General features: G+C 39.1%; 1 protein-coding gene across 8 annotated transcripts in view; it reads right to left on the bottom strand.

Moving 5' to 3' along the window:
- PHKA2 (phosphorylase kinase regulatory subunit alpha 2) overlaps positions 1–23,130 on the bottom strand; it is a 44,891-nt gene that overhangs the window by 14,577 nt on the left and 7,184 nt on the right. For 4 of the 8 annotated variants that reach the window (XM_010394465.3, XM_019282958.3, XM_019282959.3 and 1 more), the window contains 19 exons: positions 22,892–23,060; positions 21,956–22,038; positions 21,275–21,355; positions 20,151–20,249; positions 19,705–19,851; positions 19,422–19,475; positions 18,731–18,853; positions 16,662–16,757; positions 15,165–15,272; positions 14,392–14,470; positions 12,829–12,963; positions 10,913–11,022; positions 8,333–8,477; positions 7,776–7,854; positions 6,179–6,342; positions 5,349–5,522; positions 4,109–4,197; positions 2,896–3,029; positions 1,262–1,418 (listed from right to left, as the gene is read on the bottom strand). In XM_010394465.3, the coding sequence (XP_010392767.1) occupies positions 1,262–1,418; positions 2,896–3,029; positions 4,109–4,197; positions 5,349–5,522; positions 6,179–6,342; positions 7,776–7,854; positions 8,333–8,477; positions 10,913–11,022; positions 12,829–12,963; positions 14,392–14,470; positions 15,165–15,272; positions 16,662–16,757; positions 18,731–18,853; positions 19,422–19,475; positions 19,705–19,851; positions 20,151–20,249; positions 21,275–21,355; positions 21,956–22,038; positions 22,892–23,060 (2,226 nt within the window). Of the gene's footprint in view, positions 1–1,261; positions 1,419–2,895; positions 3,030–4,108; positions 4,198–5,348; positions 5,523–6,178; positions 6,343–7,775; positions 7,855–8,332; positions 8,478–10,912; positions 11,023–12,828; positions 12,964–14,391; positions 14,471–15,164; positions 15,273–16,661; positions 16,758–18,730; positions 18,854–19,421; positions 19,476–19,704; positions 19,852–20,150; positions 20,250–21,195; positions 21,356–21,762; positions 21,873–21,955; positions 22,039–22,891; positions 23,061–23,130 lie in introns of those variants that run through there. The other 4 variants (XM_019282961.3, XM_019282962.3, XM_019282963.3 and 1 more) reach the window with 4 other exon arrangements.

Below are 23,130 nucleotides of genomic sequence, written 5' to 3' on the forward strand. Positions count from 1 at the left end.
TGGCCTGTTTCCCAGCTCAGTGAAATCAGCAGCAAAATTGTTAGATTAGGAACTCCAGTGGGGCTGACAGATCAATAAAGGCTTTCATCCTTTATCATATGATAAACTTTTGTTCTTTATTTAAGAAAAAAAAAAATTTAATCAATGAAAAGTTTGGCAGCATTAGCTAAAAAAAAATCCTATGTCCTAATACATCTCCTAAAACAAACACCCAGCATACTGCATCACATTCCTAATGCATTCTGAAATAGGTACTTTCCCCAGTACCACAGTGTTCAACCTCCTTTAAAAGTGGGTGTTCAGTTTACCTGTTTTAATATCCTGAATCAAAAAACATCACAGAGCAGTGTTCCTCTGACTTCCAAGAGTCTATTTTCACTCCCTTAACATGGAAGAAAACAGATCATCTCCATTCTCCTCCTCCCCAATTCTTTGTCAATACCTTCTCAAGTTAACATACATGGCTTTCTGTGAGCATGTCTGTACTGCTCATCCATTGTGTGTTGAGAAGGGAAAAAGTTCAGTGCTTAATGAAGTACCATGCACAGTGATTATCACAAATTGCTCCCAAGAAGACAGGACTGTCACTAAAATAAGGCATCCTAAATGTGACAGTCAGAGCCTTGAAAATGGCGAGGAATTACAGAAAGAGCTCCTCAGAAATATCCAGAGGATTACTAGAAAATTAAACAAATACTTTTAGAGTACTTGAGAGGAAACCTTTCTGTAATGTTCAAAATCATATCTGTACTCTTACAGTGGATTTTTCTTGCTACCACTTAATCGTCACAGATATTTAAACAGTTCCAAACATCCATTCACAGGGCAGACCGTCCACCCAAGGGGATGGAAATGGGCAGAACATGTTTTTGTGTCATCACTAGCACCTTGACATCGCAGTGCTCCAAAGGTGTTCATACCTTCACGACAGCAATAGACAACTACCAGTGACAACTGTAGCTTTCAAAGCACACAATTCAGCTTCTCTGATTAACAGAGGTAAAATGAAGCCTTCACAACTATTACAGTGTGGCATTCTCAGTCCATGCCAACTTTAGCACAGTTCACAGTACAGATGAAAGATAAAGATGTAGTAAGACTCTAGATCAGAAAATCAACCAATATTTAATTAAAAATGCTGCACTATGTATGTTGTAAAGTAAAACTAGAAGAAGGGCAAGAACAAACCCCAACAACAAACCAGTAGTTTTCTCTCTGTTCCCAGGCAGGAAGCTGAACCAGGATTATTTGTATTTCATACCTCAGCCAGGACTTCAACTCTCTTTTTGAGTATGCCAGAAATGTAGCGGATTAAGCCCCATTCTTGATTGAGACCTGCCTTTCTGTAGAGCTCGTTGAGGAGGCAATGAACAGTGACACCATACTGTCCATCCAGCTCTGTGTCCCAGTCAGCACCTCTGCCACAAAAGAAACAGGAGGTAATTGTCATCAGGCAAGATGCTAAACTTTACCACACAGCCGGATTTTGACTGCCTTGCTCATGTTGGTGACAGAATTAAATACCAAATGGGACATCTGTGCCTTCACCACAGATTGATTATATGTGGACAAAATCTTCTTGATACCAGGAACTTTCATACTAATCTGAGCACTCACTCAGCTGTGAGTGACTTGAAAAGAAACCACCTGAAGGACTTCCTACTATACTTCAAATTGAGCGTTCACATGCACAGTTTTCTGGAGGAACACTCTATGTAGTGCTTTTTCAGAGCAGAATGCAACATCTTCAGTACTGCTGGAGACAACACCCATTTTTCAGATGCTTCAGGGGAATTTTTTAGCCTTGCTTCTTTCTTAGCTATTAACTAAACTTCCGTGTTGCTTATGCCATTACTGAAAAAGCAAAGGAGATTTCTGTTCCTCTCCTGGTTTTGAAATTCACTGCATTATGGCTTCTCTTTGGTAATGTTTTGAAGTGTCACAGAATGACTCTTCAACTCCTGCTGACAGAGTCCACTAGAGGTCCATCTGCCTGCCCAAGAGAAACTCCCTTGGTGAAATTACTGGTGTTAGATGCAGTTAAACAACAAAACATATTTTTTATAGGATTTCCTTTACTCTTTAAGAGAGGATGCTAAACGTTTTGTTTGGGAAATCAAGAAGATCAAAGAAGAGGTCCTCACGGGAGACAGACTAAAATAAACAAAAATGCAATCTTTGTAGCAGTAGGGAAGACCATCTGTGATTAACACATACTTGTCTTTGCACCAAAAGCTAACTGCCTGACAGGTTCCAGCAGTATTCTCCTGCACAGGAAAAAAAAGCTCAATAAACACACTTCAGAAGATGATTCTGTTGTTTGTATTCGCATTTTGTTCCCATCAAACCAATTTAAATAGCAGGTGTTTACTAACCTCAGCAGATGGGTCTAGACTGCTTCCAAGAATGTTTTAAAAAGTACCAAATTTTTGCCAGTTGTGTACTTAAATATGTAGACAGATTAGAGGAAAAATAGTGAACACTCATTAAAATTGCATTTTGCTTTTAGTTAGAAAGTGACAAGATGAATTTTCCCTCCACTTTCATTCTTGTGTATAAAAATCACACCAAATCTTTGTGAACTTTATGGAGTGCCACAAATATAGCAGGGTGTGTTCTCATTCATGGAAAGGATTTGTGCATCTAATTTGTGAGCCATGGAGACTTCATGTATTTGCAACTTTGTGCCAATCAACTCTAAAATTTGCACAAGTCTTCTTTTGTATCCAAATAATTTCTGTAATCAAACTAACCGAAAACATGCTTGTTAAAGCACAAAATATTTCCATTCTCCCCTCAAAACACAACCTGAACAGTGGAAACCTTTTGCACAAGAATAATCAGATAGTTGTGAACAAACTTAAAGATGCTGAAGTTCATACTCAGGCAACTTACTTGAGTATATGCAAGATATACAAGATATCTGCTTGATCATGGAGTGTTGGACATTCCTTCAGCTGATCAACAAGCTTCCTGCAATCCAAATCACCATGAGCATCTTTAGGTAAGTGCAAAACATTTTCACGGTCCTGATAACAAAGATGGATGAAAAATCAAAAGACATGACCTTGTGAAAGTAGCAGATCTGTAACTTCCTGTAACTTCAAACTTCCCATTAAAAAATTCACAACAGACTTGCAACAAAGCTCTGCACTTGAAATACAGACACATCACTTAGTTCTTGCCAGGGTACTGCAGGCACAGAAAGGAGACTTATACCAAGAAACACAACCCTCAGAATGGAACCTTGTATCTTTTTTTTTTTTTTTTAACAAAACAAAGAAGCCGAATTATCTGCATGCTTTTCCTGTCATCTTATGTTACTTGTAAAGAGAAAAGCAGAGATACTATCCTTTTTTTCATTTGAAATAATTTAGAGCTTTTTGAGTTCCATCACTAACCTGTATATAAATGGTGCCTTACGAATGCAAATATTGCCATTATAAATTTTCCAGGCTTATTAAAGTAAAATGTTAACTAATCAGATGATGCAATCCTATGGTGAGTTCTTGGATGAAAAGAAGTTTTTTTTAACAAGCAATATAATCAAATATCAGCAATTTATATAATCCTAAAATACCATTTCCACAAACGAAGCCTTGTGCAGAGCAGAATCTTTCAGGAGGCGGGATACAACCTCTTCTAGCCATTCTCAGCAGCTGGTCACATATACCAAGACAAAACAAGTGCCCAGCACAACCCCAGTGCCTTAAGGACATTCACACATTCCCAGTTGCCCAGATGTTACTATAAGTAGCATTTCTTGGAAAACAACTCTAAAGGCTGCGAACATCCTGTCCTTCCCCTTGTGTTCAGCCAGAACTAAAGATGATGACTTAACTTCTGGATTTTAAAAATAAAGCAACTATTATGTTCTTTTCTGTTTTGCACATGCAATTAAAAACTTTCCACTTGATAGTGTCTATTTGACTAAAAAACCTTAATCCAGCCAAAAAAATAATTTCCAAAACAAGGGAGTACCTGGGATAGAATGGCTTGTCTGTGAAGAAAAATGAGACCTGGCATAGGGTTTGGAAGGAAAACATGAGGAAAGGCTACAGCATTGCATCCAAAAACCACAAACAGCATAAAAATTCCCACACCTTACCTTTGTCTCAAATAAATGAGGATTATCAACAAGATTCAGAGACTTCCGGTGTGTGTTCAGAACTTTAGTGGGAAGAGACATAGACACGGCTGGAAAGCAAAGCCACCAGAACACAAAGAAGAAAAGGTCTGTTTCAGTAACATGAAAATCAAAAACACCTGCATGAAGCAGCTTGACTAGGTAAAAACAACAGAAATACCTCCAAGGGTCAAAATACAAAGGCAGTGCTTCTGATATGCTGTGCATGGAACTCTGACAGAAGCTCATGTTCTGAACCTTTTCTCCTTGCAGGTTTGCTCTGAGAGTTTCTGAGATCAGCATGTCAAAGGCTCAGGGGCTACATGCTCAACTGATACCTCTTATTTGGCCCATGACTCAGAAATCCTGCAGCCCAATGACCTGACCCTGCCAAGTGTTTTAAACATTTCAACAGCAAATAAGTGGAGAAAATGGCCTAATTGATAAGATTTCATAATTAAAATTATAATGCTAAATGCAGGTTAATGCTCTGATAATTTCATTTGCTGAATTCAATGGAGGATCAGATGATGTGGTACATGAAAGACAGCAGAAAAGACTAACAGAAAAGCTTGGAAATTATTAATTTACACTGAAGTTAAAGGAAGTCTTCCATTGACCAGGACATTGAATACTACATATCTCCATATAAAACAATACATATGTTGGAATTTATTTACAAACTCAGCCAAAGTGTTGTTTTGGTGTATATCTTCCAATCAGGCTATTAGAAATGTAGCATAATTAGAAAGACTTTGCTCCCTCTCTACTCCATTTGTTCTTACAAATTTAGAAAGTACATGTGAATATTTATGTTTTTCTTGCATTGAAACATTTCATTTCACAGCAACTTCATTAAAATAAAAAAGTATATTTTGTCTGCCTTTACATAAGCAAAGACAATTAACTGATTTGGGTTCTAAAATTCTATCCAACTAAGAAGCTGTAGCAGCTTCCACAACATTTAACTTTGATTAAATGTTACATTCATTGCGGGTTTTCTATGTATACACCATGACATGGGGTACTGTGGGAACATGACAGCAACAGCTTCAGAGTCATTCTTACTTCTTAAGGAATTTCTCATTTCTTCTCTATACAGAAAGAACTAGTGGCACAAGTATGTCAAAAGATATAATTTTTAAATACTTGAACTTACTCCTTCTAGCATCCAAACCAGTTTTTCTATTATTATCACTAAAAAAATAATAGGGAGAAATACCTGGAACTTCCAAGCCCTTTGTCTTGGCCATTATTGACAGTATCTCTTCTGTGGAATGGTTTGCACTGAACACAGGTGGTTGACTCGTTGTCTTTGAAGTTGGAGGCAGGTATGACTTCAGTGCTGTGCTCTGCAGAACATCATTTATATACTGATCCAGCTCATCCTGGCTATCTAGTGTAATATACATTAAAAAAAGGTTTCTTAAAGGTAAGAATCACTATTTATCATCATCACTTTCTTATTCAAACACACTACTCTATTCTTGCTTATTTAGAAGGGCACTCAAATATGCAAGAATAGCGTAAGGAAGAGATTTTTAAGCCAAACAAACTGGAAACAAAAGAAAAAACCACATTTTTTGACATTGAAAACAGATTAAGAAGCTAGCTTTGCCTGTGAAAGGAATCAAAAGGGGTTTTATCTTGCTGGTAGATCAGAGAACACAGCTGGACTTGATGATCATAAAAGTCTCTTCCAACCTGTATGCTTCTAAGACTCTATCATCTCTTCCACACAAGCTCTTGTCCATGGCTCCTCATAGCCCTCTTCCCTCTAACCTCTTCCACACCTCCCCACCTGCTCACTCTCCAGACTCAGCTTTACTGTAGCAGTTACCATTCAATGCCATACTACAAATGCAGGAAGAACATAGAATGAATGAATTCATTCTCCAAACTGAGTCATGCAGGTCCTGTCCTCAGGTGGATGCATGAGGACCCAAATGACCATCAGCTGTGCACAGAATAGACTCTGCACTGTAGGCAAACCCAGGCTCTGTTGATAGAACTTGATAGAGAAAAAAATACCAAGTGAAAAAACACTACTACCTTTTTCACAGAAGTCTGCTGGGTAGTCTCCATATTCACTGTCAGGACTATTGCAGTCTTCATTACGGTCATCAAACAGTTTTAGGTCACAGTCTGGATCCAGGAAGCTCAGATATGTATGAAAAGAGGTGGTAAGAAATTCTGATAGTTTGCCTATCTTCACCCTGCAAAAGGGGATACATGCCAAAGAGCATTAACATCCACCATTCTGGTACAGATTAATGCTCACTGAGCTTTCAACAACTCCTCCAAAATTTATGAAACCTACTGCTCAATCCACCTTTGGTAACTGTGAAACCACAGAAAATGACACTGAAAAATAAAAAAGGAAAACACCAGTTGCAGATCCAGCTGGGTAGTTACTGCTGTAGGTACTAATTGATTTTAACTGTGTTATGGTAACACTCACAGGCCTAACTCAAAGCCTAATTATGCAGGGTGCTGTATGTTCATATGAAGAGAGACCCTGAAAAAGACCTGAGCTCCAAGGACAATGCATGAGAAACTGGGGCTGAGAAGGCCCCATGAATGGCAGTGTCTTTTCACAGAACTGGAGGCTACTAAACCATCTGTGTTGGTTTTAGCTGGGATAAGAGTTAATTATGGGGCTATGCTTTGGATTTGTGCTGGAAACAGTGCTGATAGCACAGGGATGTATTAGTTACTGCTGAGCAGGGCTTACACAGCATCCCAGCCTTTTCTGCTTCTTACCTCACCCCAGCAGCACAGGCTGGGGGTGCACAAGGAGCTGAGAGGGGACACTCTCAGCTGACCCCTGCTGACCACAGGGACATTCCATACCATAGGGTGTCATGCTCAGCATATAAAGCTGGGGGAAGAAGGAGGAAGGGGAGGATGTTCAGGGATACAGGAGTTTGTCTTCCCAAGCCACAGTTACATTTGACGCTTTCCTGAAGATGGTTGAACAACTGCCTGCCCATGGGAAGTGGTGAATGAATTCCCTGTTTTGCTTTGCTTGCATGCGTGGTTTTTGCTTTACTTACTAAACTCTCTTTATCTCAACCCATGAGCTTTCTCGCTTGTATTCTTCCAATTCTCTCCCTGATCCCACTAAGGGGAGGGTGGGTGAGTGGCCATGTGGGGCTGAGTTTTTGACTGGAGTTAAACCATGACAGTATGTGACTGTCAAAGGAAGATACTGATTGAGAGGGCAAGTAGGAAGAGCATAGGGAGGTACTGTGGCATCATATTTTACACATAGATGAATGGAACACACAAGCTTACAAGTACTAAATGCAATTTATGTTTAAATCATGTCCAGTAACTGTGAAAGTAATTTACTTTTTAATAACAGAATCCCAGCCAGAGTCAAGATTTCATATTTCCAAAGACTTGACATTGTTTTTGTTGTCCATTAATGGAAGTCAGAGATGGTACACTTTTTGGGAGACATCTTTTTCATTGCATCTGAGGTCCAGCTACCATTTGATTGTCACATAATAATTAAAGCTGAAACTTCCTTCTCTGTGGAGTTCTAGTACAAGGCCTGTGCACTATCACAAGTTCAAAACTGAGACTTCTTTAGGATTTAATTTTTAAAATCATGGAGATAATAATTTGGTATTTCTGACATTACCTTGCACCTCCAAAATAACCATCCTCTAATTTTCTTATTGTGGCAAGAACTGCTGGATGAATGTCAGTACCATCATCAACTAAAAAAGAATAATGGAAGAGTTGAAACTCACCAACACATTCTTAAATTATCATGTCCAAATACAGTGAATTATTGGGTGTTGTCTACAGTGTAAATTAGACAAATTTAAAACAGAACCCTCAACTGCTATCAATACTAGCTTATTCAAAAATCCCAGAAAAACAAGCATACAAAACACAACCCCTAGACAAGTTCTAAAGACAAACACCAACCCACTCAAGACAAGTTCCAAAGGGATTTCTATGAAATTTCTTTAGACAGAAATAGCATGGAGATGATGAGGTGATGGAAGCACATAAAGGGGGAGTAAAACCAAAATTAAATACTACCATGTCACCCAAATTCAGCATACACATGAGAAAATTAACTGTACTTCTGATGTTAGAAGTCCTGCTACCTGCCTCCTCTCCAACCAATGTCCCTCCTATTCCTCTGCATTACTCTACTCTGCTTGAAACAGAAAAAATTAAATTTACCAAGCATTGTGTGGGTGATGGGAAATGTCAAGGTTGGTCTCCCTGTCATCCTCCAGCAAGAAGTGAGGTAAGCCAGCTCTGTCTTGAGCATCTCCACAATCATCTGATTGTCTAGAGCCAGATAGAAGTGATGCTGGTCAGTAAACTAGAGAAGAGAAAAATACAACATAGGGGTAGTTGTCAGTGCTTTCCTTATTTTTTTTTATTTCTTCCCTTAAATCATTCACAAATGCCATATGAGCTACTCCTGACCACAACACAAACCACCTGAATTAACCTAACAAGGCCTCAGACTGTAAAAAAGAAATCCATGCTTGTGCAAGAGTCCATTTTCTTACACTTGTAGACTGACCATCAGGTAAGCCATAGAAACAAAACCTAGGCAATCACACCCATGAAGCAGAATCTTCCCAATGACCAGTTACACTAACCTATGATCTGGAAGATGGAAATACTCTAAATGTGGAAGAAAAAGCTAACAACAGCAACAAAAACAATAAACAGGCTCAAGCGCGCACTGGGGACTGGGAGCCAGTAACTGTATGTCCCTTGGGAACTATCTGAAAGTCAAGCACAATACAGAAAAGCTGGCAGTTACTGAGGGCAAAAGGTACATGAAATGTGCAATGGCAAAGTGTGCTGCTCCCACTACAGCAGGAAGCCAAGAACCACAGTAAGAGACTATTATGGCTACTTCAGGAGCTGGAACCAAAGAAACAGGACAAATAATGGAAAGTATGTCAAAGCAGCCACAACAAAAGTTAAGGAAGCCCGTAAGCCTTCTGGAGGAGTAAGTGCAGAAAGAATATGTTAAGTTCAAGCTGGCAAAGTCCAGAGAAATTTCTTCACAGAAGGAATCAGGAACTAGCCAAAACAATCCTTGAGCCACTTGCAGTTAGCTTTGGTAATTCAGGAAGAACAAGTCCCAGAAATCCAGAGAGAAGGAAACACACTGCCTGTCTTTAAAAAGGAAGAGCCATTTAAAAAGTCAGGCCAATTCCAGTGCCTGAAAGCTAGGGAAAACAAAACCAATTTGAGACAGCCAAGAAAATTACAAAATTATAAAGTAGGATGGTCAAAAACCAGTCTCAGCAGATTAGTCCAATTTTCTTCTTTGGAGCAATTAGATTAGAAAATGGCTGACACGTGCCAACTTCTGCAAATTTTCACATTAGTGAGCTGAACAAAAACATCCTAAGAAGCACAACTACTTTTAAAATTGTTCTCAAAAGGTAGTTATTAACCATTTTTTCAGAATGACTGTATCTAAATGAAGTCAGCCTTTGCCCCACACCTAATCAATGCTTTCACTAGAAAAGAGAATGAAATACAAATGACAAAATCACAAAATTTGTGGACGCTAGTCAAGATCAACAAGATGATTTAACTGCTAACCTTAGGAAGGTGACATTAAACATTAACTCCATCCACCTCAAAAAAAAAAAGTCAAGGGAAGTGTCTGGCTTCAAAGTACAATGGAAAATGTTATGGAGATTTTAGTAAAACATGGAATATGCAGGAACTGTCACTGTGTTGCTAATGTAAAGATAAATGCCATTTTGGAATATACTAACAAGTATGTCCTTATTTGATACATGACAAGATTTTAGCTGGAATGTTGGGTCCTGCTTACATAGTAAGATGTGAACAAAGACACCTTTTGAAAAAAATCACATCTCTAAGGAATTTTTCCCTTATTTGCAAAAGTGAAAATTGGTACAGGGAAGTAACACAACAAATAACATTTTATAAAGCTGCTTGTGATCAACTGACATGGGGAAGAATGAGAAGGGACCTACAATTTTTGCAGTAAATCTGATTTGTTTGGGCATTATGAAGCAGTACAGAAGCTTTCTACAGAGTCCACTGAATGCCTTCAGCTGGAGTTCAAAGACTTCATTAGTCAAACACCTATTTAGAAGGGTGGATGCATTCTTTTTCCTGCATCAGTTGTACATGCTTGGAGCAGGTGACTCCCTGGCCATCTAGTACCAACCGTTGGAATAATTCTATTGGAGTAAGTGTGTTGCATTTCATTAAATGTATAAATAAGAGCCATTGATTCTATGAGGATCCAAACTTCCAGCAACACTGAAAAAACACACTAAAGACAAAAAAGACAGAACATCCATTTCTCAGCACTATTGGCCCTTTCAACAATATAATGAAAAGATCACACCTTCACCTCCTAGGGGGTTACAGTATTTGGCACACTTATGTGGTACTAAATTTTTCATCAAAGTTTTCAGTAGAAAGATATATTAAGTGATTTATTTCTGCAGAAACTATTTCATTAATTAGTGTTGGTAGAGATCAGTAACAACTTTGTACTATTGATTTGCTGTGTTCTGTTAAGCCAGAAGCCAAAGAAACCAGACTCTGTATGACAGAAAAGAGATTTATTAGCAGTTCTACCACGCCGATCATCCCATGCTCTTAAAAACCCTATAAAGTAAAGTACATCTGCTGTGTCAGCCCTGTTCTACCTAAAGTACAATGAGAGCAGGGAAAAGCAAAGTGCTTCACTAATGATTCACCATTAAGAAAGGAGTGACTTTCCTGCCAGCTTTACATGCTTACCTGAGGGGTGAAAGCAAATATTTGATTTCTTATCACGTAGAGCTTGGAGGTGCCCAACACCCCAATGTGTCGGTGTGGCCGGCCACTTAATTTCATGCTCTTGTTCCGGCCTGGAAAGAAAAGAATCTCAGCTAACATTTTCTGCATTGTTTTCCAAAATAACCACTTTAGACAGGAAAATCTATTCCACTAATACCAGTAAGGCAGAAAACAGGTAACATAGTGTGAGGCTACAAATTGGTTGGTTTTGTAGCAAGCACCAATGTAATAGCCAGAGTCCTTCAAAGGCCTGATTAAAAATTAAAATTTTGGCTTCACTGACTATGGATTTGGTCTTATAATTATAGTAATGGTTCAGCACCCAAAGCTTCCCCACTAAGAAAGACAAGAGATGTGACATTACAAAAACAAGGCCATCAACGTAACACAGAAATTGCAGCGTTTTCAATACAGGACCTTAAAAATTTGTGCCTGCAGGCTAAATCAACACACAAAGTACATCCAAATACAACGACAGACTTTCATCGGGCTTTAATAAGCTCCACTTTTCTCAGTGGAGCTTATTAGCAAATCATCCATACTACAACCTTTGCACCAGCAGCCAGGAGCTGACTTGAGTCTTTCTGACATGGAATATAACCCAAACCATGTGCCTAGAAAAATAATACTGTGAACATTCCCAAAGAAGTCACTGTTAAAAACAATGTATCAAACCATCCTACTCACATCCCCCCACTAGTGAAAGAAAGCCATTATGAATTACAATACAATAAATGTAAGCTTCAGCAAAGCCCTGCAAATGTTTCATTTTTTTATAGGACTTTGAGATGAAGAGCCAGATTCTTTCCCAAAAGCAACATATACAGTTTCCTTTCTCTGTGTAAAGGGCATACTTTCTAAAACTTACCTGAAGGCCCCATTAATTTGAATGATTCCAAAATAAGCTCCCTGTTAGAACAGAAAAACCAAACCCTACAAACAAAAAACCACCACTACAACAAAAAAATGTTTGTTCTCCCCATGAGCAGCCTCAGCATTATCTGTAACCAAACTGCCATGGGAACATGCTCCAGACTGACAGAGAAGAAGGATACAGCTCCCCTTTATCCACACAGCAAAGGAATCTACCAGTGCTGAGTCACCTCACCTCAATTTTATTTTATAACAGTATCCACAATTTTGAGTAATGAGTTGCTGGCATTCCTGAAGAAGTAAAACTAAGGTAAATTAGGAATACATGTAACAAACTTTCCACCAAGACCCAAATAATTCCAGCAAGGATTATCAAGAACCAGTTATAAAAAGACTTAACAACTAGAACCAGTCAGAGCTTTGGGGCATTTATTTAAATCAATTCAGGCTTTGAGGAAAACAGGACTTGAGGGCCACTGCTGAGGAACTGGAATGTATTTAAAATCCTGTGTTTAGAAAAGCCGTAGAGGTTTCTGGGTTTGCAAGAGACAGAGAGCTTCAGCAGCTCAACTCAGCTCAAGGCTGGAAGGAACTTTAGCAAGAACCTGACAGCCCAAAGATACTGTGCTAGCAGCTTCCCTGATTTGGAGCAGAAAACTTCCCTGATTGCCTGATAAAAATCATACTGCCCAGTTTCCAGACTTAAAAGAGAAATATTCTGAATTCTCAAAGGAAAAAATATTTTACTTTTTCTTCTGTGTTTTTCCAGGCATTTTTTCAAAAACCAGTTTCTCTGTGGAAGTAGTTTCCGGGGGACAAAAGAAGAGTCAGTTCTTGTCTAACTCCAAGGACACAGGGAAACTTGTATTTTTGCCACCATTTCTAACAAGGCAATTTTTTCCCCTGTTTGAGTCCCTCATTAAGACAGAAGTTCTAAGTTGGTTAAGCTTCTTAAAAAAGTACCTTTCCTGGCAGTAGAGAGGCTTCCATGTTGAAATACTTACCCAGCATGGTGTAGAGGTTGCTGAGGATGCGAGCTGGCTGCACTCTGAGTGGATGGATATCAGCAATGCTCTGAACATTGATTCCATGGTCTTGCAAGAGATTCTTGATTTGATTAGATTCCGCCAAAACAGTTACTGAGTAACAGAAGACAAAAACACAAATAAAAACCAGTGTTCTATTCTTTTTAACTGTCTCTACTGTCACCTCTCAACAAATGCATTTAGCTAACTAAAAAGGCACAAAGAGCTTGCTTTTTTCATAATCTATGGCTTCATGGAACCAAAAGGGATTGCAAGAGGGCATCTGACAGATTTTGATTCTCTATTTCTCAGTATTTCTTGACATTCCTGTCCACTTTGGACCACAGTGGTGGTCAGAAGGGTCCTGTGAGGTCTCTACTCAAACCTCCTGCTCAAAGCAGGGTCAGACCTGCTGAGGTTAAAGCAGGTTCTTGGGGACTTAATCAGTGTCTTCTGATTTCTTTCAGTACCGCCAGTTTGGATCACACAGTCTCTTTTAGGAGAGAGTCTCTTCTGGGGTTTTCCCCCATAGAACAAGGAGAAACATGACTTGAAAATCTTTGTTATTTTAACACAGCACACTATAAAAATACAGTCAAGTCACTGAGGAGCAAGTGCTGTCACTTGTGTAGCAATAAATGTTTCAGAGGCTATAAAATGGCAGAGGTAAGGAGAAAAAGAAGTTCTCTAATCAGAGGAATTTACAATCCAGGCCTGGAACCCATTTCTTGTCCCACTTGAGGTTTTGCCCATAATAAGTGGCTTATTGGTTTGGGACTAAAAATGCAGTATTCTTTGTATTGCAAATACTTGCTAAAGAATGCTAAAAATAAGCAAGCACTTCTATTTCTATTGGAAATTATGCACTTCAGAATAATGAAATGCTACTCCTATGACACCAACAGAGGGTAAACGAGCACCAGCCCAGGTCACAGGATCATTGACAAAGGCTGCTCCTGATAAATGAGCTGGTTGCTCTTTCAGAGCAGTCTAGGTCTTGGAAAAATCTTAAAGACTGACCTACTGGTGTTTGCTCTCTACTTAATTTTCTGGTTTTGGCTGTTCTTGCACAAACTAAAGAGGCCACTCCCTGCAGCAGCCAAAACCTGGTAACTCTGGCTGCCTCACCTCTGTGTACAGGGATCCTCTTCACTCAGTGCTCTCTGGTTCCTCTGAAAAGGGGCTGCAAGAAACCTGCTTAACCTGATCCATCTCCTGTCAGTCCTGCTGCTTCTTTCTAAAAGCTGCCAAGATTTTCCTTTTCACTACAAAATTAAGGTGGCCACTCTCCAATTCCTGACAAGTCTTAAAATTGTAACAAATATATATTTTTTAAAAAGAGTCTTAAAACTGCTCTTCCCTCCTAGAAAAAGGTAACTAGGAAAACAAACCCTTTCTCCTTCTCACAGTGTCATCAAAGCATCTATGTCCCATGCAAAAAAATCCACATTATTTTTAAAAACATCTTTCATCTCTCCTGTACACAGGGACTTTGCTACCACATGATTCAATTCACATAGAATGTTCACAAAATTCCCTCACCTTGTACCACAACATCAGGTTTAAATCCAGTGGAAAATCTCCTGTTTAAGGGATCAATTTCACCTGCAGCAAGAAATCCCTAGAACAAATGCAAAAGAAAGAAAAAAAGTAAGGAAACAAGCAGAATTTAAGCAAAAGGCTTATAGAATAAATCCTAACCAATTTTTGTATTTTTTCAGGACAGCAGGACTTGAAGCCTGGTTTATCTACTCTGTCCGCTAAGTAGTACATTCAATAAAAACAATGGCTGGAATATTTTTTGGAAAAACAAGAAAATGGTTCTGACTGACACAGTCTGCACATTCAGAATTCCTATTTCAAAGTTACAGCAACTGACATAATTTCACCAGGAAAGTGATTTTTTTTGTAGCTCCACAGAGATATCTGTGCTTCTCTTAACTCATCTGACTTTATTGTGTCTGACTTGTAGACACATCATGCTATAGAGCAAGGAATAGCCTAGTGGAGCCGAAATGGCACAAAATTCTGGCTCTGGAACAGCCAAGTCAGCCTGGGCATACTCCTCTCTTCTAACCATATATCCAGACCATCTGACAACTTACTCAGCTTGATTAGAAACAGACAACTGCATATCTATATTAAAAAATAAAAGAGAAGTTCCTGAAAGCTCAGAGTCAGCGTTTCATGGTTCATGTACATGTTTCTACTGGAAAACACACTATCCCCTACCTGTCAACCAAACTGTACTTGAAACCCAAGCTATCTCAAACAAAATGAAATATAAGTTTATCTACCATACAAGAAATAATTACCTCTGCTAACAGGCAGCTCAGGACATACAATGACTGGCCCCAAAGATGTGGTAACTTTCCCACTGGGACACGATCCACTGAGTGAGGATTTTCATACTCCTCATCCACCTGAAAATAAATACATACGCAAGAAAAATTACCCTAAAGTTGTGAAGAACAATCAATAACATGTAAGTACTTGCAGACATACAGTCTAACATCAACCCTTTCTAGCCTGCCTTTACTACTGACATAGAAAAGTCTTGGTTTCACTTTTAAGGCTACACATTTTCTGGGACAAGAACTATGCTTCCTTTTTGTACTTTTTCCCACCCTTCAAAGCTGGAGGATGCATGGGGACTCCGCATGCAATTATAGCTTTGGTATTTAGCTCTTCCACTTTCTTCTCACTGTGCCTTTGCTGCCTTCCCTCTGGGCTGCTCATAGGTAACTGGGTATCTGTTTTCCAACCCCTTCCAAGATGACACTTTAACTTCACTGATGTCTACCCAGCCTTCTGAAGCAAAGGTGCTTTCCAACATTAAGACTATTCCATCTTTCCTGTGTTAGCAAGGATGGTCAATAGAAAAATTAAGAGTAGACTTACTAATTTAGAATAACTGCCTTTGTTTTGTGGTATACAGATCTATTGAGGGAAGGGAAAAAACCCCTCCCAGATTACATTTTCAGGAAGCCATTTCATATTTTTTTATAGACAGACAAAATCGACCCTGTTTAAGTGGCATGTTTGTCAGATCATTATCATCATATCAAAATTCACAAGAAGGCTCTGGACTCTTACACGCTTGTTCCCACTAGGAAGGCAATTCAGTTTCCACCTCAGATCTGCGAGCAAGGCATCAGCTGTCGGCTGAGCAACTCAGACCAACCCAGGAGGCTCCACACCCTTAGTGAGTGAGGGCTGAGAAGTCTGGAGTGGGAGAAGAAGTTGGCAGGGGGGGATACAAAGGCAAATAGCATGGAAGAGCACATAAGCTCATGTGAATTGCTTTGTCACAATGGGAGAATGACATAAACAGTAACAGCAAAGGTGGGGGAAAAGAAAATACCCAAACAAACCAAACAAAAATCCCAGCCCAAACCCTAATCCATTTGAAACCTGTCTCCCATACATGCTCTGGAAAAGGGCAGCACAATCAATCAATCAACTACACAGGCAGGACAGTCTATGCTTTATTTCTTCTTTGAGCTTCAGTTCCTAAGTCAGTATCAATACTTCTTAAATATATGTCTTGCTCTAAGGATGTAAAATTTTAGACCTGCTGTAATATTTCCACAGACATTCAAATTTAAAGTAAAAAATTTGACCATTTGGAAGCTAAAGTTTACCAGTTCTCAGCAGGAGCTGTGAGAAGTCTCTTACTTTTTAAAATAATGTGGAATAGTCTTTTTTAATTGTTTATTTAGATTCACCAGAAACACAAAAACTGTAAGACTGATATTCCTCTTGCTCTCTCTCCTTTACATACTGAAGTGGATACTGCATTTTCACAATACCTTTTCTGAAGGGACTGCATACAATTCAGGCATTAGCACTAATCCATTCTTCTCTCTAATAAGTATTCCTTCCAGAGCCTCTCTGTACTCTTGCACCTGGAATTATTTTTAAGAGAGTGAGAATTCACATTACAGTCAGCAAAACTGAAACAATAAAGTTAAAGTACTTTTGAATAGTACTCTTCTGCTGAAAGTTCATACATTTTAAAAAAATAAAAAAAGGGTGGAGGAATCATGACTTGCTGATGGAAGAACAGTGTTCAAATTATCAGAGACTGTTCCAGCATCTCAGTGTTACCAGAAACATGAACACTTGTCTTCAATCTGTAATACATTGCTGCAGTACAAAACTTCCAGTATACTCCTATTGAGAAGTCACTGGAACAGATCCTACATGGAATTTTCAATGGATGACAGTGCAGTGACACAGACATCAGACTGCCAGTATCTGTCAGAATGTAAGGTGTATAAATGGTTAGCTGTATGCCATGCACATTTGTCTGTAGCTTACTGAATTCTGCTTTGCAGGATTGGGAAATCAGTTTCTCTTAACTGATTCGATCGAAATTTTGTCACAAGGAAAGCTTCAAATAGATTTAAACGTTTAAAAGTATCTAAGTTCACTGAAAAGCAAATCCTCTTCTTGTGTTATGAGACAACATACTAAGAACAGGAATAGCAGATTGCTAAGAACGTGTAATACATTTTCTTTTTATCAGATTCCTTAGTTTGTTCCATTTATTAACTATCCATTCCAAGTTTTTACTTAAAGGGGAAATTTTCAAGCACTACCAGCACTTGCCTCAGAAATCCTGTTTCTGCTATTCCTGAGTAGAGTGGATCACTCAAAGGAAGGTACCCACAAGTTCATGTTATAGTACACTGACATTGTCAGTATCCTGTCCCTCTCTTTTTGAGTCCTCAGGGTGCTTACTTTTCTGGCAAAACCATTTGTTTGCAGCAGTAACTGGGGATTAGGCACTGACCTGAGTGTCTCAGTGACTCATTCAGCTATGTTTAAACAGTGGAAACTGGGAGCAATTGCCCTGACCATGCTCTAGAACAGTCAGTCTGCACACCGTAAAAGCAGCCAGGTACATACTGTCCCAGATAATCCAACTAAGGTCTAGAGACTGCTTCATGAAGTGGTATTTAATTGGCAGGACTGAAGTTTCAGTAAACTTTCTGATTTTCCCCCTCACTAAATAATCCCATTTCTCTCTTCATCAGACTACTTTTAGTGTGTTCAGGGAAACATTTTATTTGTCTAGTGTCAGTAAGAATTTCACTTGATTTGCAACATCTGATACAGAAAGAGGGCTCTTCGGTCTGAAATCCTCTGAATTGTTTCTGACGGGACATTTCGATTTTTTAAGGAGTTTAGCAATCTCCTATCCCTCTGCATACTAGGCAATTTTAAATCACATATATTTTTTATTTCTTTCAAGCTACCAATCTGCAGAAGTTCTGGTATGAATGCATTTAGTCCTGACTACTTGCTGCTCTTTAACTCACCAATACTCCCCAGGTGCCACCATAACCTTTGGAGGGCTACAATCAATTTAGTACCACTGTCCACTGGATGTCTGGCACAGTAATGGCATGAAGTGACTTAGGGAATTAGTGAAAATGAAATTGCTCCACATAAGCCAACCCCAAATCTCTCTAAATGTACAAAAAGACTGAAAGTGCTACGAATGTTGTTTTCAGCAGCCAAGCCAGAGAGGCTGGGGAAAAAGAAACTTGTCTCATCCTGAAGTAATTGTAAAAGAGGCATCAAGGTTGGTGATAAGACAAAACCAGGCAAATAAACCCTGTTCAGCCCAGTTTTACCACCCCAGCTAACAGAGCCACTCCAGCTGGTAAGGGGAAGGCAACCAGGCCCCAGTGTGCACAACCCTTCTGCCTCTACCATGTCATGAACTCCCCAGGAAGGTGAAAATGGCTGAAGACTATTTCACTCTGCTAATGGGGTATCCAAATGATACCCAAAACAAACAAGGAACAAAGTTACAAAATAGTGTGGGTAAATGGTTTTGCAATTTGAAAGCAGTTTCTTCTTTCCTCACCTGGATTTTGTCCTCATTAAATATTCCATCAATTAGGAAGTATGTCCAGAATACTGGCCACTCACATTCAATATTCTCAAAGAGCTTGAGCTCAGCAGGATCATAGTGCAGCCTGCTTGGATCCTAAAAAATTCAACCACACTTGTTTAGTCACAGTGCTAAATTAGTCACTTATATTCCAATCATAATCATAGTCTATTTTATACAAATTAAAACATAGAAACCAATAAATCCACCAGAAATAGTTTCCATGCAGTCTCTTGACTTCTTCGACACATTCACTCTCAAACTCATTTAATGGTTCTCTAGACAAGCTGATCCTTCCTGGTCTCAGAATCTAAGTGTCTCCCAAATGATCTTGGCTCTGCCTCAGTTTAAAGATATTTTGGGATGTTTCAGAGACACCACTTCATCTTAGACACCATAAGCATATCAAAGGGTTAATTTCTTACAGAATTATGAATTAAGTTCTGTCCTTAATAACTGGTTTTCAAACCCTTAGCCACCGTCAAATATGTGTCCTTTCCAGGGTGGATACCTGGATTACCTCCAAATCCACTAAGATGTCTTAGCAGTGGTGGAGAACTTCACCCCTTCACGTAAATAAAACAAAATTTATCTATAAGGAAGAGAGAAAATTCTTCCCGTGTGCCTACTGAAAATATACATCATAAATATACATCAGAAGTACCTCTCTGGGTGTCTTGTAACCATCTCGGAGAAAGCGACAGCAGCCATAGCGGCCCTGTAAAAACAGACAACATTACCAAAAATTTCACATACACTTTTCCCTCACAGACTAACATCAGCAAAAAAGTATGTGCTGAGTTTTAAAGGTCACTCAGGGATTTTTCTCCCTCTCTTCCTCATGCATAGATGAACCAAGTCTGGCAACCCTTGTTTAAATAGGATTTTTGATTTATAAAGAGGTTCTGCTTCTCTCTTTGGAAAAAAAAAACAAAGTAAATCCTTACCTGCAATTTGGATATGATTTCACTCTTGGTTACATTAACAAGGTTTACATCCTCCACTGCAAAAGCTGGGTAAGAAATAATAGAGAGAAGGCCAGCATCTATCTCCTTTGAAGTGGACGCCCTTGGCAGCATGGAGTACAGAATAGACTGAGCAAAACAAGAACAGGAGAGAGGGATGTAAAACAATTTGCCTACTTCAAAAAACTATGTCAAGTGCAAATGAGACTACACTATTTGCAAGCTGACAGAGAACTCTGTGCAGTTATTTTTAACTGAGTTAGAATGAGAATGCTTCACACTACTCAGTTTCACATATCAACTAGAAAAAGGGTGAGCAGCATAGCCTGAAGCCATCCTTATTACGTTACATCCTTGGCTTAGTTAATCAACATTTCATTTAAAAGCAAAAGGGAGAGGGTGTTAGGTTTTCCCCTCGTAATTTTTACCTGGCAGTGTTCTACTTCATCAGGAAGAACATGAATCACTGATTTGTGTCCTCCATGAGCTCCAAAAAGATCAAGTTCATCAATTGCTTCCAAAGCAGCCTTCAAAGAAAACCAAACCACAACCCAAAATCATTAAACACCTTTTAAGCCAAGTATACACCCTAGCACCTGTGCTTAACCTCTGAAAGAAATTACATAAGACAGAAGTTTGCTTCACAGACTTTTTTTTTAATCTTTAAAGGGAAGCTTGGCAATATTTTTAAAAAAGTAACTATGGTTTTATTTTCTGGTTATTTCTGATGTGCTCATGCTCCTTCCTACAATTTAAAGCCAATGCAAAAAAATCAGGAGCTGGGTTTCCACTGAGACATCATCTAAATAATGACGTACTTAATACAAAGTGCTTCTCCTGTCCTATATTCCAAAATAAGCCTCCTATATCAGTGTGGGGCCAAGACCAGCAGTTTCTCCCTCTTGCAGTGCACACAAGAGCTAACAAATCCTGCTGAAAGGCAAATATACCTTTGACCTTAATGATGTTTGTCCTCTGTCTGTCCCTCAGATACCATGTAATAAGGTAGCTGTCAATTACACATTTACATTTATGGCCTTCTAAGCTTCATTTAGTATCTCTGTGACCTTGTGCTATGAGGGAAATAGAAATATCCACTTTTTTTTAAGTATATCTTCATTTATTTTTCTCTCTAAAATACTTGTAGAAAATTTCTTAAACTGATATTCTGTTGTGTTTTAGAATTTACATCTGACTTTATCTTACCATGAGAACATCACATATGACACTGAGGCTGGAGAACTGAGGAGGGAAAGAAAACCAGAGGCCTGCCTCTTTATGAGATTGCATCTTACTGAATCTGTCAGATTCATGGTTCAATTAACCTGGTACCCTTCTTGCGATCCCTGGAACAACTGTGCTGAGGTCCTTCAATGAGAGCCATTATCACAAAGATTTTGCACTAAAGAATACTCACTCATATCTAAACAAAAATTCTTATACAATCAGCTAGTTATTGCCAAGAAGACATACAAAGGAAGCCATCAGGTTTGTCAGAGCCCTTAAGCATAACACAGCAGCCATGAAGGAGGTGTGAGGAAGACATTCTCACTTTGGCCATCCCTACGGAGCTCGCGTTCAGTTCAGGGATTCCTTGGTTTGTCTTATCACCACGTTCCCAAATTCCATAATCCTGCAACAACACCACAAGAAAAACACATCAGGAAAAAGGCATGATTATATGCAAAAGGAATGTTTCCCCACCTTGTCCCACAACAAATCCACACTGCTACATGAAATTAGTTTATTATTTGTTTTCAAAAAAAAGAAAAAAGAAAAGGGGCTCCAAGTCTCCAAAGAGACCCTACTCATGTTTGAAAAGCAGCACATAAAAATATACCCCAGCAGGATCAGGTGCCTTCACAGAACACACAAAGCCCTTTATCCCTCCCCCTGTGCATGTTTCTCCCCATGCCCCTTCAACTTGGTTTGCTAACAACCTGCCCTTTTTAGAAAGGCCCACAAGACTTTTAATTAGACATCAGGAAACATTATTAATTATCAATAAAAGCCACTGTTATTATGATAGAACAAGTATACCTCACCCACGCAGCAGTAAATCCTCCACAGCCCTCTCAACATCTCCAAAGATGCTGCTCACAATGTAAAGTACTGACAGGCTGATACCTTTCCATGGAAAAAACAAGTCCCTATTTTACTTCTCCAGCAAGAAATAATTTTCCACCCACACTTGAGCAGTGTTCAGATGATTTACATATAAATAACTACTTACAGCAACTTTGTAGGCAGCTTCTATGTAAAAAACAAGATTCTGGATAAAGGTAACTTCATCGAGAGTGAAGATAATACGTAGCCCTGATCAAAAGAAGGGAAGAGAATAATTATACTGTATCAGAACTGCAATAGTTACTCTTCAGTGAGTTTCATGTTTTTGTTTGTTTGCTACCAGCTCCTGCCCACTGAAATCAAAGGAAAAACTCAAACTAATTTCCAAAGGTCAAGCAGCAAGCCTCAATACTTGCTGCTGACAAAATACTTCAAACCCCACCAATATCCACTGTTTCAAAGACCAACCAAAAACCACCTCTGTGAGGGTGACACTCAGACCATGGGTCTAAAGCAGAGACATCTGAGCCAGCTCTGGCTCTCCAGAGCAGTGCATGCCAATTCCTGCAGCTCCCCAGCCCTCTAGCTGCTTAGTGCTCTACCTAGGAACCTTCAAGATGAACAGGTGCCTGTTCTGCAGGGCTCCACTGCAAGGGGCTCCAAGGACAGGAAAACATGTAAGGAAACAAATCCTTATCCTCACAGGAGGAGTATGATTAAAAAGAACACAAGATAAAATAGCACCACTGAGACAAGAAACACTGATGGCACAAGTGGCACCTGACTTGATGTTGCCACACTCTGAAGAAATGTGGCTGTCCAGTAGGATGCCCTATGAAGTCTGTAAACATGAGACTTCTCTGACATAACTCTAAATATCTCATGTATTTGATGCCAATAAACATTAAGGGAATAGACACTGCCAGTTACTATAAACATGAAATTCCAAGTAAGTCATATCTCTTTTCCAGAGAAATATTACTTGCTTCTGAGCAATAATTATGTGAAGATCTTTGAAGCTAGTTACTACTTTTCTTTCCTTTTTAAAGAAAAGTTGGAATAGAAAAGGCTGCAACAAAAGGCAAAAATATCTTCTGCTTACCTGATGCAGTCATCTGTGCCAAGAAGAGCAGATAAAGGGAAGTTGCATCCACTTGCAGATGCCCCCACTGGTCGTCCCCAACCACCGTGGCACAAGTTGCAGAGTTATACTTGGCATGGAGGCAGTCTTTGGTACTCTGAGTGCGTTTGAACTTCTCTACCTTATCTACCTAAAAAACATCACAAATCTCAAATCTGAAACATTTTGGAAGAACTTCTCCAAACTATTTCAAAATTAAC

This window comes from Corvus cornix, chromosome 1, assembly GCF_000738735.6.
Source record: "Corvus cornix cornix isolate S_Up_H32 chromosome 1, ASM73873v5, whole genome shotgun sequence".
Lineage (NCBI taxonomy): Eukaryota > Metazoa > Chordata > Aves > Passeriformes > Corvidae > Corvus > Corvus cornix.